Raw genomic sequence first — 17,449 nt, 5'->3', positions numbered from 1 at the left:
CCCCTTCTGATAAACTATTTTTATCCAAAGGTGTCCCAGTTGATGCCATGGTGGCGGCGGCGGTGGCCACTAAGAAGGAACTGGCTGATCCTTCAGTACCTATCCATCTGCCTAACAAGGAATCTAGGACAATGGATAGGTACGGCAAGCGGATGTTCTCGTCAGCGACCTTTGTCATGCGGTCGCTGAACTACTTATGCCACTTCACCCATCTTCAAAGAGACATTCTTAAAGAACTGGGTGAAGTCCTACAGGATCCATCAGCTGCTGGGTCTCAGGAAAAAATTAACTCACAGCTAGGAACCCTGAATTCTATTGTCAACTCCTCCATGCGGCTTATTTCATATGCAGCCGATGGAGCGAGTAGGGCCGCAGGCACAGGTGTGGCTTTGAGGCGTCATGCCTGGATGCGGCTTTGTAACCCAGACCCCTTCAAGGCATCTTTCACTTACTCCCCCTTTGATGGTTCAGCGTTGTTTGGACCTCAAGTGAAAGATACTTTGACCAGATGCGAACAAGATGGCAAGACTCTTTCTGCAGGAGTCCGTTTTCTACCCCATCCAGACCATATCCTAAGGGTCAAAAGGGTGGAAAAATGTGGTTCCGTAAATCACAAGGAGTCACGCCTGACGTCAAGAGGTCAGTTCACCCTAGAGGCAGAGGGGGAACAACAACAACAGACGCCAAGAGGCAGAGGGTCCGAGAACCAGGTTAGCAGAGAAACCTCTCTGACAAATCCTTCCAGCATCCCTGAGGTGTTGCTCGACTGTTCCCCTTCGTAGGCAGTCGGGGGAAGATTAGCGCTGTACCCACAAGCCTGGCTCTCCCTCACTCAAGACAAATGGGTGCAGTCGATCATATCCGAGGGTTACAAAATCCCCTTTATCCAAACCCCAATGATTCAAGTGGGGTCTCTTTCAGACGTTCCACTCAGTCTAAGGGAACAAGCAGCACTAGAAATATTAAAGCTGCTAAAAAAGAGAGCCATCCAGCCAGTCCCAGCAGACCAGCTAGGATCTGGAGTCTACTCAAAGTTCTTTTTGGTACCAAAAAAAACAGGGGACTGGAGGCCAATATTGGATCTCAGCAATCTAAACAAGTTTGTAAAAAGAACAAGGTTCCGGATGGTCACGCTACAGTCCATTTTACCCCTTCTGGGCAAGGACAATTGGATGTGCTCAGTGGACTTTCAGGATGCATACTATCACATCAAAATGCACAGGCGCTCCAGAAGGTTTCTTCGCTTCAGGCTGGGAGCTAGTCACTACCAGTTCAGAGCCCTGCCCTTTGGTCTCACTACAGCCCCCCAAGTGTTCACCAAATGTATGGCAGTGGTTACGGCTCACCTGAGACGTCAAGGATTCCAGATGTTTCCATATCTAGACGACTGGCTCCTCACTGCCACCACCAGGCATCAACTTCTTCTAGCCAGAGACTACACCATCCACATTTGCAAAGAGCTAGGTATCTCTCAAAATTTCAAAAAGTCTGCCTTGTTGCCTTGTCAGTCTATTACCTTCATAGGCACCACCTTGGATACCGTTCAACTCTCAGTAAAGTTAACGGAGCAGAGGGTCTTAGATATTCAAAGTCATGTTCACGTCCTTCTTCAGAACAACGAAGTTCAGGTCAGGTATGTTCTGAAGGTGTTAGGTCTCATGGCAGCAGCCATCACGCTCCTTCCCCTTGCCCGCTTTTACATGCAGCTTCTTCAGTGGATGCTTTTCTCCCAGTGGTCCTTCCAACAGCTCCCTCTGACACACAAGATCCTAATAACTCTATCTTGCAGAAAACATCTGTCTTGGTGGATGGTCTCCCCTCAAGTCCGTCAAGGCAGACCTTTTACTCCCCCCCCCGGTTGCCATAGTCACAACGGACGCCTCCCTGATTGGGTGGGGGGGCATTTTCAGGGCAGGACAGTCCATGGCACATGGCAACCCTTCAAATGCCACTTGCACATAAACGTTCTGGAGATGAGAGCAGTGCTTTTGATGTTGCAAGCCCTTCAAGACTCTCTTCCCCTGGGGACGATTGCAATTCAGACGGACAGTATGTCCGTAGTATGGTATATCAACAAACAGGGCGGAACCAGGTCATATCCCCTGTGTCGCGAAGCACTCAGACTCTGGCAATGGGCGATCTCTTCTCAGCGGTTTCGGATAGCAATGCACATCCCCGGGAAGTCCAACGTCATAGCGGACAGGCTGAGCAGAGCTGTTCTCATGCCTCACGAGTGGTCTCTCAAGCAATCGGTGACGGACAAAATATTTCAGAAGTGGGGGTTTCCTTGCTGCGATCTTTTTGCAACACCACAAAACAGCAAGTGCCTCGACTTCTTCACACTCTTCCCCCTTCCAGGCCACCCCCCCCAGAGATGCTCTAGTCCACGATTGGCCTTGGGGACTTCTTTACGCCTTTCCCCCCTTTCCGTTAATCACACAAACAATTCAGAAAGCTACTGCCTTGAGGGCCAAGATGATCCTCATTGCCCCTTATTGGCCTCGACAGCAGATATGGTTCCCTTTCCTGCATCGCTACCTTTCGGCGCAGCCTTGGCATCTGGATCCAATGCCAGATCTTTTGAACCATCAATCAGGGCAGCTGCACCAATCCCTCCAATCTCTCAACCTCACAGCTTAGTTGCTCCTCTTTCGTCCCTAGCCAGGCTTCCTATGATTTCAAATTCTGTCCGCGATATTATCGTGGCTTCCCTTAAATCTTCCACCAGAAGGATCTATGCTAGTAAATGGTGATGCTTTTCCTTTTGGGCAAAGGCTAGGAACATAGATCCCTTCACTGCTCCAATACACTCTGTCTTAGATTTCCTAGCCGAAATCTTTCACTCAGGATCTTCTTCCTCCACAGTAAAAGTTCAGCTAGCAGCCATCTCAAGTTTTCACATAGGCTTATCGGACTCCAACATCATGTCCCATAAGCTTTGTAAGGCATTCCTCAGAGGTATTTTTTTACTCAGGCCTCCGATCAAAGACCCCCCCACCACAGTGGGATTTAAACTTAGTTTTAGCATCCTTGATTCTCCCTCCCTTCGAACCTGTGGCCACCTGTTCCTTGAAGTTACGTTCCTGGAAGACACTATTCCTAGTCGCCATTACGTTGGCTAGGAGAGTATCTGAACTTCATGCCGTCTGCATTCACCCTCCTTATTTACTGTTCCACAAGGACAGGGTTTCTCTAAGAACTAACCCTTCTATGTTAAGTTGTCTATCTCGCCTTCATTCTTGCTGGATGGGTTCGGAGCCGACCTCGGCTCCGACTCGGCCACTCTAAAAGCTCGAGAGTTGGTTCCACCGGCTCGAGGCTCCCCTTATATCCCACAATGCTAGGCGAGAGTTACCTCAGATCTCATTTGCCGCTACAGCTTCGAGGTTGGTTTTCTACCGGTTCTTGGTAAGTGACTTTTTCTTGTGTAATTTAGTCTATCAAAACCCCTTTAATTTTAATATTTTTACTTATTTCCTTAGTTTAGAGAAATTTTATCCCTTCTAAAAAATTCCCGTTTTTTTCCCTCAAGAACTTTAGGTTCTCCCCTTGGGCCTACAGGCCTTTTCTCTTCCCTAGTGGAGTGTGTGTGTATTATTTTATTTTAAAATCCTAGTTAGTGGTTTTATTATAATTTAACTTGACAGGGTGTAATTAGTGTGTTTGTGTGTGTGTTTGTTTACACCTGTTTAAAATGTCTAAAGAAGCAAAGGTCTCGATTCAAGAAGTGTGATGCGTGCTGTCAGAAAATGTCTCTGACAGACGCTCACACTTCTTGTGTCTACTGTCTGGGGCCTTTGCACCTGCAGGACTCCTGTGCTGTGTGCCATGGCTTCAGCCCCAGGGTCCTGCAGGAAAGAAAAAATAAATTGATATTAAGAGGCTTACTCAAGCCAGAGGATTCTCTAGCTGTTTCAACAGGAAGCCCTCTAAGGCATCTAGGTCTTCGGCTCCGACTAACTGAGCCGAGACCTAAGGTTTCTCAACCTCTGCCTTCATCGGCTCCGGCTGGAGCCGGTAAGTCTCAGTCCACAGTTTCTGTGGCTCCCTGCCCGGCCGGAGCCGAGGTAGTAGAAGTTCCGTGTCGGCTCCGACCAGACCTTCGGAGCCGACAACTAGGAAGAGGTCCAGGTCACCATCTCTTGGCTCCGTTCATTCGGCTCCAGGATCTCCCCTGCTGTCTGAACGGAGCCAAAGATCTCACTCCTCTAGGTCATCGAGGCTGTCGGATCATGACCTTCAGAGGGTAGTGAGTCGACTTCTTAAGTCCGAGGCACTGGCCCAGATGCTTCAGAGCCCGACTCATCAGTCGATGCCTGCCCCGGTCCATCAACATATTCCTCCTTGACTCTCTTGAGCTGGGAGCGGGGCCGGGCGGGAACCAAGACTGTGATAGCGCCGGAGCCGATACAATTGTCTTCGGCTCCGTCGTCGGCTCCGTTTTCTTCCTTGGAAGAATCTCGGCGCCGGACTTCCCTCGTCGGTTCCGAGGGGTGAGTGGCATCGGACCCTTGTCCGACCCCCTCTCCCTCTCGGTGCTTGGTCGGTGGAGAGTTCGGCTCCGACATCGGCCTCGGAGCCATCACTGTCGGTGCCGAGGGGGGTTCTTAGCTTCTCGGAGCGGGGACCTCTGGCTCTGCCTGACAGGGGTGCATTCGAGGTCATGCGGAGTGTGTTAGAGCCTGGCTCTACTCCACAGTCGGCTCCGTCCGCCCCTCCCTCACGGTGCCTCAGGTTAAGTCGACTCACTCCCTCATCCCGGACCGCAGAGAGCCAGCTCCTCAGGAACCCCTGTGGGATTTCATCCTCTTCGAGGCCTCTCCTGATTTGGCAGAAGAGCCCCTCGGAAGAGGAAGTGTAAGAGGAAACACATTGACTCACCTGAGTCCATCACGCCAGACACAGATTTGGATGATTCTGAGGGTTCCCCGTTCCCCTTCTGAAGATGTCTCATTTGCAGACATTCTGGAGATCCTGAAACAGAGGGGAAATTGGCCAGCCCTCAACCCTTCGGAGGACGAATCTGTGTATCTTGAGGCGTTTGGCTCTCGTCCTTCCACCTCCTGGGTGTCCCCCCCCTTTGACCCCCTCATGCAGGTGGTTGCTAAGAAGGCATGGACGGCTCCTGATTCAGTGGACCCCACTCCCAGGAGACCCTCCAAGTTCATAACAGCACCAGCAGACAAACAGTTCTTAACAAAAGGAGTTTCTGTGGATGCTATGGTGGTAGCTGCTGCCACTAAGAAGGAGCTAGCTGATCCTTCAGTACCTGTCCATCCACCTAACAAGGAATCTAGGGCCATGGACAGGTATGGGAAGCGGATGTTCTCATCAGCGACATTTACCATGCGTTCGCTGAACTACCTGTGCCATTTTACTCGTCTTCAAAGGGACTTGATCAAGGAAGCGAGTGAAATGTTAAAGGACCCTACAGCTGCGGGTTTCCAAGATAAGATGAACACGCAGCTGGCTACCCTTAACTCCATAACCAACTCCTCCATGCGCCTTCTTTCTTACGCGGCTGATGGAGCGAGCAGAGCCGCAGGGACAGGTGTGGCCTTACGTAGGCATGCCTGGATGCGGCTATGCAATTTTGGACCCTTTCAAGACGTCTTTCACTAACTCCCCGCTTGATGGATCATCCTCTTTGGTCCTCAAGTGAAAGAAACCTTGACTAGGTGCGAAACTGATGGCAAGACCCTTTCTGCCGCCGGAGTCCATTTTCTACTCCTTCTAGGCCTTACCCCAAAGGCCAGAAGGTGGAAAGATGTGGTTCCGTAAACAATCTCAAGGGACTTCGCCTGACGACAGAGTCGCTTCCGCCAGAGGCAGAGGCGGAATAACAATGGTAGACGATAGCCCTAGGGGCAGGGGTCCGCAGAACCAGGGCAATCGGGAAGCCTTCCTGACAAGCCCTTTCAGCATCCCTGAGGTGTTGCCCGACTGCCCATCTTCGGAGGCAGTCGGGGAAGATTGTCACTGTACCCAGAAGCCTGGCTATCCCTGACTCGAGACAAATGGGTACAGTCCATCATTTCCGAAGGCTATTCGATCCCCTTTCTTCGCATTCCAAATGAGTAAAAAAAAATCCCTTTCAGATGTTCCACCCGCTCAAAGGGATCTAACGGTTTTGGAGATTTCAAAACTGCTTGCAAAAGAGCAATTCAGCCAGTTCCAGCAGACCAGCAAGGATCCGGAATCTACTCAAGGTTCTTTTTAGTTCCAAAGAAAACAGGGACTGGAGACCAATTTTGGATCTCAGTGTCTTGAACAGATCAGTCAAGAAAACAAGATTTCGGATGGTCACGCTGCAATCCATCCTTCCCCTTTTGGGCAAAGGAAACTGGATGTGCTCTATAGACCTTCGGATGCGTAGTATCACATAAAATGAACAGACGCTCCAGAAGATTGCTCGGCTTCAGGCTGGGAACCAGTGATTTTGAGTTCAGGGCGCTGCCCTTTGGTCTCACCACTGCCCCGGTGTTTACCAAATGCATGGCAGTGGTAGCTTCTCACCTGAGACGACAAGGATTCCAGGTGTTTCCATATTTGGACGACTGGCTCCTCACAGCTCCCACCAAGCATCTCCTTCTGATGGCCAGAGATTACACTTTTCGCGTTTGTCAAAAGCTGGGTATTTCAATAAATTGCGAAAAGTCTGTTTTGTCGCCTTGTCGTACTATTACCTACATAGGCAAATCTAGATACAATAAACATGTCTGCAAGACTAACACATCAGAGAATAACAGACATTCACAAACTGGTATCACTCCTTTTCAACAACAACAGAATCAAAGCCAGGTTAGTTCTGAAAGTGTTGGGAATTATGGCAGCGGCCATACCTCTGCTTCCATTAGCCAGATTCCACATGCGGATCCTTCAATGGATGCTCTTTACTCAATGGTCATACCAGCAACTTCCAATGTCTCACACCATTATGATCACGCAAGCGTGCAAAAATCATCTCATGTGGTGGATGTCTTCCCCTCAGCTCTTGTTGGGAAGACCCTTTGTTCCACCTCCTCCGGTTGCTACTCTGACAACGGATGCCTCCCTGATCGGGTGGGGGGGGCATTATCAGGGCAGGACGGTCCAGGGCACATGGCAACCAAATGAATGCCACTTGCACATAAATGTTCTGGAGATGAGAGCAGTGCTTTTAGCGTTGCAAGCCCTTCAAGACTCTCTTCCCTTGGGAACGATTGCAATCCAAACAGACAATATGTCTGTAGTGTGGTACATCAACAAACAAGGCGGAACCAGATCATACCCCCTGTGTCGAGAAGCACTCAGACTGTGGCAATGGGCGATTTCTTCTCAGCGGTTTCTGATAGCAACGCACATCCCCGGAAAGTCCAATCAAATTGCGGACAAGTTGAGCAGGGCTATACTCATGCCTCACGAGTGGTCTCTGAAAGACTCTGTAGTGAGAGAAATTTTTCTCAAGTGGGGTCAGCCTTGCTGCGATCTTTTTGCTACTCCCCAAAACAGCAAGTGCAGAGAATATTCCACTCTATTCCCTTTACCAGGCCAACCCAGCAGAGACGCACTAGTCCAAGTTTGGCCCCGGGGACTTCTGTATGCATTTCCTCCTTTCCCACTGATCTCTCAAGTGATACAGAAAGCTATCGCTCAGAAGGCCTCATTGATCCTCATTGCTCCTTACTGGCCTCGACAAGTGTGGTTCCCCTTTCTACATCGTTTTCTCTTGGAGCGAACGTGGAATCTGGACCTAGTTCCAGATCTTTTGATCCATCAGTCGGGTCAGTTTCATCGCTCCCTCCCCTCTCTGAACCTCACTGGTTGGTTCCTCCAGTTCCAACCTTAGCCAGGCTTCCTCAATTATCTCACTCTGTTAGAGATATTTTGATAGCTTCCCATAAATCTTCCACTCGAAAGATTTATTTGAGTAAGTGGAAACGCTTCACATATTGGGCTCAAGGAAAGGACATAGATCCTTTCACTGCTTCCATCCAATTAGTCCTTGATTTTCTAGCTGAACTCTTCCATGCAGGTTCATCTCGCTCTACACTTAAAGTTCAATTGGCAGCTATTTCTAACTTTCATGTGGGTATTTCTGAATCTGCCTTAATGTCCCACAAGCTTTGCAAAGCCTTTTTGAAAGGAGTTTTTCTTCTCAGACCTCCTATAAGAAATCCTCCTTCTCCTTGGGACCTAAATTTAGTTCTTGCTTCTTTGATTCTTCCCCTTTCGAACCTGCAGTCTCCTGTTCTTTAAAATTATTATCATGGAAAACTCTTTTTCTGGTAGCTATTACATCAGCTAGAAGAGTTTCAGAGCTTCAAGCACTCAGCTGTCGTCCTCCTTATCTTTTGTTTCATAAGGACAGAGTATCCTTACGAACTAACCCGTCCTTTTTGCCTAAAGTGGTCTCGGCGTCAAATCTAAATCAAAGCATTGATCTACCTGTCTTTTTCCAGAATACTCCAATAGGTCTGAACAAAATTACACTGCCTGGATGTTCACCGTCAATTGAGGTACTACTTAGATAGAACAAAACAGTTCAGAAAATCTGATCAGCTGTTTGTCTCCTATGGAAAGCAGAAAGGGACTTTCAGTTTCAAAGGTATCATTATCCAGATGGCTAACATCTTTGATTTCCTTGTATATGAAATTAGACATCAAAAGCTGCCTGATAAACCTAAGGCTCATTCCACCAGAGCTTTGGCTACTTCTTTAGCCTTCCAAGACAGACTGCCTATTGACACCATTTGTGCAGTGGCTACTTGGGCTACTCCTCACACTTTCATTTCTCATTATAAGTTGGATTTAGCTTCTAGGCATAGAGCTAACTTTGGTTCCACTGTTCTCAGGAGTCTGTTCCGTTAGGCCACCCGGGACAAGGTGCTAGGGGCCGGTCCCATCCAGCAAGAATGAAGGCAAGATAGACAACTTAACATATAGAAGTTATGTTCTTACCATAACGTTCCATGTTAGTTGTCTTCTTCTCGCCTTCTTCTTGCGTCCCACCCTCCTTCCCCTGGCCTGGACAGACCTAGAGGAGTTGTGATTGTGACCTCTCTTTCTACCACCTCTTTCTTAGACATATGCTATTATGCATATTTCCTGGTTCAGGATGTAGTTCACCCTTCTTTCTTCCTGTTGTTAGAGGTGGACTCTGTTTTACAGTTATTCTGTTACTATTATAAGCTGGGGTTAGCTTACAAACGAGATCTGAGGTAACTCTCGCCTAGCATTGTGGGATATAAGGGGAGCCTCGAGCCGGTGGAACCAACTCTCGAGCTTTTAGAGTGGCCGAGTCGGAGCCGAGGTCGGCTCCGAACCCATCCAGCAAGAAGAAGGCGAGAAGAAGACAACTAACATGGAACGTTATGGTAAGAACATAACTTCTATTTTTTACCCAAGGTGGCTTCTCAGACAAATTTAAATCAATCTATTGATCTTCCAGTTCTCTTTCCTAATTATTCAAACAGGGCGGAGCAAAAACTACATTGTCTGGATGTTCATCATCAGCTCCGCTTCTATTTGGACAGAACTAAACAGTTCAGGAAATCTGATCAACTTTTTTTATCTTATGCTGAGAGTAAAAAGGGTCTTCCGGTATCTAAAGTAACCCTGTCTAGGTGGCTGTCTTCTGTGATCACCTGTATTTATCAACTCAGAGGTAAAGAATTGCCTTCTAGGCCAAGAGCCCATTCAACCAGAGCATTGGCTACATCTATAGCTTTTCAAGCTAGATTACCAATAGACACTATCTGTGTGGCTGCCACATGGGCCTCTCCTCATACTTTCGTTACACATTACATATTTGACACGGCCTCCAGAAACAGGGCAAATTTTGGTTCCACCGTTCTCAAGAGTCTGTTCCAATGAGCCATCCAGGATAAAGGTGCTAGGGATGCAGTCCCATCCAGCAAGAATGAAGGTGAGATTGACAACTTAACATTGAGAAGTTATGTACCTACCATAGCGTTCCACGTTAGTTGTCTTCTTGCCCACCATCCCCCTAGCCTGGACAGACCGAGAGCTTCTTCCCCTTCTTACAGGGGACCTTATCTTGCATTATTCCTAGCTCAGACAGTTGGTCCTGGGGTAGTTTCAGCTTCAGGTAGTGATTTTTTTTGGGAATTCTTCCTTCTCCTCCTCCACCTCAGAGGGGAAACTGAATTGGCTATGGTTTCTTAGCTACCAAACGAGATCTGGGTAGTTACCACCTAGCATCATGGGATATAGGGTTGCCTCGAGCCGGTAAAATTAGCTCTCGAGCTTTAGTATAGGCCGAGTTAGAGCCGAGGTTCGGCTCCGAACCCATCCAGCAAGAAAGAAGGCGAGAGAAGACAACTAACATGGAACGTTATGGTAGGTACATAACTTCTCATTATGTACTTGCCATAATAACAGATCTGTGTTGTCTGTTTCTGTCCTTTCTCAGCATATGGGTCTTTAAATCCAAGCCGGGTCTGACTTCAGCCACTCTTAAGCTTTGGATCAGGCTCCTTCCCTTACCCATAACCTCCTTGTTCTGAATGATCCACCTCAGATCAAGTTTGCCTGTGTAAAATAAGACAAAAAGACAATGTCTAAAGGAAAAAGGAAAAACAACAGCTGATATACATGATCTTGAAAAAGAACCTCTGTGAAGCCAAGGTCACATCAGACATACCAGTCCAGGAGTAAAAAAAAATTAAAGCTGAACATATGGAAGGACGGAAACAGACAACACAGATCTAACTGTATTCATCTTTGTTCAAGAAATTTGTTAAAAACACTGGAAGATTAATTGATTGATTGACAGATGATTCAGAAGCCACCTTGGGAAGGAAGGAGGGGTTGATTTTCAAGCACACTCTTTCTTCATGAAAAAACAGACACAGAGGTTTAGAAGATAGAGCATGAAGCTCACAAATTCTTCTGGCCAAGGTAATTGCAACCAAAAACAGAACTTTCCATGATAATAACTTTAAATCAACTTTATCAGCAGGCTGAAAGGGTGGGCTGGTCAAGGCTAGCAGTAACATTATAATATCCCGGGAAGGAACTGGATCTCTTAGTGGGAGGCATAGTAAAAAAGTTGTTTTGAGGAAAGCTTTGGATAGTTTCAGGATTGCAGTGGGGGTGTGATTCTTACCAATGTGAAAAGAAGATATAGCAGCTAAATGTACCTTAATAGTAGAGTAACTGGCTGTCTTTTGGAAGAGGTGAGTTAGAAAATCCCAAATTGCAGCAAGTGGGGGCAAAAAAGGATCAAAATTGTTCTCAGCTGCCCAAACAGAAAATCTTTTCCACTTTCTTTTGTAAACCTTTCTAGTTGTAGGTTTCTGTGAAAAAGTCGGAATATGAACAATTAAGGATGAAAACCTGGACTACCTATCATCAGAATTGAAGAAACCATGTGTTTAACTTGAGGGACTGAATATCCAGGTGAGACAGCCCTGACGGATGAGGTAACAGATCTAAAGCTGAGCCCAGTACCCAGGCAGTGTGTACTAGATGAGGCCAGAAGAAGGAAAACCATACCTGGTGAGGCCAATAAGGTGCTATGAGTATGACTGTAACCTTCTTCACCAAAGCTTTCTGCATTAATGAAGATGCAAAGGTGTGGGAAGAAAGGCATAGAGGAGTCCAGGTGGCCAGTTATGGATTAGAGCTTCCCTTGGTAATTCTGTCTCCTTGGGGATTAGAGCAAAGAACTTGCTACTCTTGGTGTTTTTGGGAGATGCCAAGAGATTGCAGCAGGGCCAACCCCAGTGGCTGAATATCCAATCTGCTATTACTGGTTGAGGGATCACTCGTGAGGGGGAAGAATAGATCTCCTCAACCTGCCTGTTTCTTTGACTTTAGGACCAAAGAGTTTTATCTCGTTGTAAGGGGTGTTAACAAACGACATCTGAAAATGATCCACAGAATCACATTGCCACATCCAAGCATGCCTTCTGATGGAAATGCCAGTTGTGACTGCACTAGATGCACCCTCCATAGCATGGGAGATAAGCTGCATAGGGACACTGGACAAAGACTAAAAGGTAGCCAACTGTGTATCAGTAGATTTCTTCTGATCTGCAGACAAGGTCCTAGGCAGAGATTTGGAAACCTCCGTGGTCATTTCTGTTTGAAAAAGGGTACTGTGTGCCATGTAATTCATTGTTGTCACAAAGAAAGTCGATGAAGTGTAGACCCACTTTGCAAACCTGTCCAATGCACTAGACTCTCTGTTTGGTGGATGGATGGAGGAACTTTCTTCCACCAGTTAATTTTTGGTGGCCACTGCCACCACTATGGAATCTACTGCAGGATCTTTTCTCCAGTGAGCACAGTCCATCTCATCAGTGAGCGGGACCACCCAAGATGTAGACTGGCCAGAACAAAAAGCCTTGATGAATACTGACTCCTCTGGAGAAAGTTTGGGTGGACCACCCTCCCCCATTTCTGTTTAAGAAGTTCAGGGATTTCTTCGAACAAAACATCCTCAAATGAGGATCTGGGAGAACCCTGTCCTTCCTCAAAGGCAGTATCAGTAGTGATGAACTCTTGATGGGAATCCAGCTGTCTCCTTTTGCACATATGCTTCCTGTGAACGTCCTTAATTGGTTGCTCTGGGGAGGATTGATCTGAACTCAGAAGGGAAGCCTTCTCTCTTTTTTGGTAGAGCACTTTTTCAAAAGCCTTAAGGGCTGAACTTGAAACAGATCTGGGGAGCCTAGCCTTCAAAACTGATGTTCAACCCAGGGTACCATTCGGCCTGGTTACTAGGCAGACACTGGAGCCGAACTTTCTAATGCCAAGGCCCCAAGAGGAAAGCACTGTTCTGAAGACCTCAGTTCCTAGCCTATTCTGTCAGAATCAGCACTGACTATTTAGCTCAAAGATTCAGAAGGCTCCAAAGCAGTCAGAGACAACAGAATAAAAAAACCCATTGGTGTTGAGGAAAACCAAATCCTTGACTCCACAACTTGAGGTGGAACCTGGCTCAAGGTGCTGTGATTCCAGAGGGTGAATTGGAGATGGAACAATAACTGAATGAGGGATAAAAAAAAAAATCCTCTGGATCTGGAGGTGGCTTGAGCTGGGAGGACTCTCCAGCTGAATCTCAGTCTGAAGAAATCTCCTCATCACTTTGTCCTTGTATGGTTCAGTAAGACTCCTGGAAGGTCTAGAGACCATAACAGTGAGGCAGAATATGGGGACATGGAGTCATAGAAAGACTTTTAATGTAAAATGGAAGAATGGAGCTTAGGGCAAATCAGCTCCTGTGAAAAGCTTGGAGGTGGAGTACTCCAAAATGAGCATCGTTTTCTATGTTTTAGCAACTTTTGACACCAAAGCCGATGAGTGTTCTTTTTCTTTATTGTTTTCTTTAGACTTCTCAACTGGCTTATTGACAGAAAACACAGAAGGAGTGCTTGAGAAGCAGGAGGACCACCTTCTGCACCAGTGCCTGAGAGAAGCCTTTTTAGAATGAGCTTATTTTGATTCTCCACTACCGTATGATGACCAAAAGCTTCGGAAATTCTACAGGAGATCTCTAAATGATCAGTGCCAAGGCAATATATATGCCAGACATGAGCACCTAAATTAGGCAACTTATAGCCATATGCTGCACATTTTTTAAAACCTGTGAGGTTTTCCCATTTTACTGACAGAATTAGCAATGGCGACAACAGCTGCAATAAAAGGTAAGGACGGTCAAGTAATTTTTTTTTTAAGACAAAAAAAGGGTTCAGTACCCTAAGGGTGATGACCAAAGAAAGGAGGTTAAGGAATGAAAAGATTTAAGAGAAGTGTGTATAGAAATAAATCTGTGTTTGTAGGGGAGGTGGAAAGAGATAAATATATATTCATCTATCCCCATTTTTGCACTTAGGGTCAAGGTGTCATTTTATCATTGGCAGTCATCTAAAGCCAAGGTCCACACCACTGGGTCACTAGCCATAACACAGTTTTTCTTCCATTCCACACACAGTCACATGCACAATAAAAGTATGGCCAGTTTAGACTACCAAATCCACCACTTTTCATGTCTTTGGAATGTGGGAAGAAACCAGAGCACCTTGAGGAAACCAAATGAACACAAGGAGGACATGCAGACAGCATGCATGCATACATGCACCCCAGCCAATAACTGAATCAGGGAACTTCTTGCTGTGAGGCAACATAGCTATCTGCTGTGCCACTGTGTCACACAAAGAAATATATATATATATATATATATATATATATATATATATAAAGAAAAGGAGTAAATAACACACATCTCCAGCAGAAAAAACTGAGTACCAAAAGATCTGTCCTATACTTGTGACAGCAAACAAGATCTCTGGTAGCTTGTTTAGTAGAAGTGGGTTATGGATGAGGAGAAGAACCTGAGCACTGGATCCAAAACTTGAGAGTGGCTGAAGTCAGATCAGGCTCGGATCTGAAGACGCATACGTTGAGGAATAGACAGGACAGACAACATCAGATCCACATTTATTTCCAACCACCTCTACCAGAATCATCACAGCATTTTTTTAAATACCCACAAAGGCTTGCTTTTAAGGTCAGGTTGTGCATATTGGATTTAAGTAAACAAAGATTTGCACTTAGCCTTAATCCTGAAATTATATGCATGCAGAGTTATATGTAAAATGAGCTTAAGTTGTATAATATATTGGGAATTTCATAATTCATAACTGTAAGCTGAGTTATAATAGTTTCAATGCTTTCACTGCTTTGCTTCATATTACACTATGTATGCAAATGTTTAAGAAGTATCAAAATGCCATGTTATACTTTTGGTTTTTGACAATATTTTTTTATTAACAGGTGTCGCAATGAAAGCATGTGTCTCTAGTGTGTTGAAAGCTGTTGAAGATTTTGCAGTAAAACATCCCACTTCATCTGTGTCGTGTGTAAAATTAATCAGCACCACTTCTGAGATTTTTACAGCATTCCAGGAAGAAGCAAGCACAAAATCACAGAAGAGTGGAAGCATTTGGTCAAGTATGTTACAGGAATGGATTATCGTAATACCTTAATAGAAATGGTGATGTTCAACAAATAATAGTGCTCTGGAAAAGTCAAAATGAAAGCAACAGCAAAAGAAATAAAAACAGTTTAAGTTATACTGATATATGTTATATATATATATATATATATATATATATATATATATATATATAGATATATATAGATATATGGATTTGTATCACTTCACAGAAAGACCATTTCACTGAAAGTTCATTTCATCTAAAATTAATTTCACTGACAAGTAGTACTCCAAGGCAAGTCAAAGGTACATTTCCTTTTCCCCACTGTAGTGCGATCCTGGTGTTAGTATATAATTTGGTTTTCTGTTGTCTGGTTTTGTTTTACATTATTTGGTAAAACCCAAACCCAACGCTGTACCCCCCACACACACCCTAACTATATATATATATATATATATATATGTATATATATATATATATATATATATATATATATATATATATATATATATATATATATATATATATGTATATATATATATATATATATATACTAACACCAGGATCGCAAAAAGGACATATACCTTTCACTTGCCTTAGAGTACTACTCGTCAGTGAAATGAGTTTTAGGTGAAATGAAGTTTAGGTGATTTGGTCTCCGTGAAATGGGTGTGTATATATATATATATATATATATATATATATATATGTATATATATACACACACACACACACACACACACACACACACACACACACACACACACACACAGTGGATATAAGAAGTGTACACACCCCTGTTAAAATGTCAGGTTTTTGTGATAGAAAAAAAAAAAAAGAGACCACAATAAATAATTTCAAAACTTTTCCCACCTTTAATGTGACCTATAACCTGTACAATTCAATTGAAAAATTAGCAAATCTGTTAGGGAAAAAATATAAAAAATAAAAAACGTACAATAAACTGGTTGCGTAAGTGTACACACCCTAAAAATAATACTTTGTTGAAGCACCTTTTGATTTAATTACAGCGGTCAATCTTCTTGGGTAGGAGTCTATCAGCATGGCACATCTTGACTTGGCAATATTTGCCAACTCTGCCTTGCAAAAGCACTCCAAATCTGTCAGATTGTGAGGGCATCTCTTGTGCACAGCCCTCTTCAGGTCACCTCACAGATTTTCTATTGGATTTAGGTCTGGACTCTGGCTGGGCCATTCCAAAATTTTAATTTTCTTCTGGTGAAGCCATTCTTTTGTTGATTTGGATGTATGTTTGGGGTCATTGTCATGTTGAAAGGTGAAATTCCTCTTCATCTTCTGCTTTCTAGCAGACGCCTGAAGGTCTTGGGCTTAGTGGTTGGACCAGATGGTTTAGTGGTTAAGGCCTTCGCCTCCCATGCACAAGGCTCGATCCTGACCTCCGACCAATGCCTGTTTGGAGTTTGCATGTTCTCCCTGTGTCTCCGTGGGGTTTCTCCCATGTCCAAAAAACATGCTGAGCATTTCCATCTCAAACTCACCAATGAATGGAGCTGTGGGCAGCAGCACAGACTCTACATGGTGCCCTATAGGGGGAAGAGTTGTACAGACCAACTGCTTTGGCATCTACTGTGGTGCGCAGTATCCTCAAGATAGGAGAACACAGATCACAGACTGCACTCCATGGCAGGGCTAACCAATCACTGTAAAATATGGCTCTAGGTGATTCAGTCATGTTGACTAATGTCACCAAAAATGGGCATGGGTAGTTATTGATGATAAGTGGGTTCAGGTCCTGACCTACTCTGACCCACGCCAGGGACCCTTGCTAATGGAGGGAGGGGTATATGTGCCTCTATTGGCCAGTGTGTTCCCGCCATAAAGCCCAGCAGCCCTGGGTCAATAAGCTACTAGCTGGCCAGTGTCTAGTTGCCCAGCCTGGGTTACCTGGGATAGCTCTGTTGAGTGAAAGCTAGACATAAAACCAACCAACCTGCCAAACATGAACTGAGAATTGCTACGCTTAGTGTAGGTTCACTGACAGGACGCAGCTTGGAAGTGGATGACATGATGATATAGAGGAGGCTGGACATCCTAATTATCCAAGAGATGAGATGGAAGGGCAGTGCAGCAAAGCCACTTGGCTTGGGATCCAAAGTTTACTACACAGGTGGAGGGCAGACTAGAAATGGTGTAGGAATTGTGGTGAGAGAGAGGCTTCAGAAGGCAGTAAGGGATATCATCAGAATTAATGACAGACTCATGGCAGTCAGACTCCAGTGTAATGATAGGGCAGTTTTCATAATCTCAGCCTGTGCCCCACTACAGGGTTGTGATAATGAGGAAAACAATGCATTCAGGCAGCAGTTGCAGGACCTACTAGATAAAGCAGGACAACATGAATTGGTGTTGATAATGGGTGACTTGAATGCACATAACGAGATAAACAGAACAGGATATGAGGACTGCCTGGGTCCACATGGGTGGGGCAACAAAAATAAAGAAGGAGAAGCCATTCTAGA

The 17,449-nt window shown here is 45.2% G+C and overlaps 1 protein-coding gene across 1 annotated transcript in view; it reads left to right on the top strand.

Moving 5' to 3' along the window:
* LOC122794821 overlaps positions 1-17,449 on the top strand; it is a 133,907-nt gene that overhangs the window by 55,746 nt on the left and 60,712 nt on the right. Inside the window, exon 2 of the mRNA XM_044063426.1 lies at positions 14,785-14,961. Within this exon, the coding sequence (XP_043919361.1) occupies positions 14,785-14,961 (177 nt within the window). The remainder of the gene's footprint in view (positions 1-14,784; positions 14,962-17,449) is intronic.

This window comes from Protopterus annectens, chromosome 2.part1, assembly GCF_019279795.1.
Source record: "Protopterus annectens isolate FY-2018-M chromosome 2.part1, PAN1.0, whole genome shotgun sequence".
NCBI lineage: Eukaryota > Metazoa > Chordata > Ceratodontiformes > Protopteridae > Protopterus > Protopterus annectens.
Note: the sequence above shows the minus strand (reverse complement) of the source record. Positions and strands in the feature narration are given on the sequence as shown.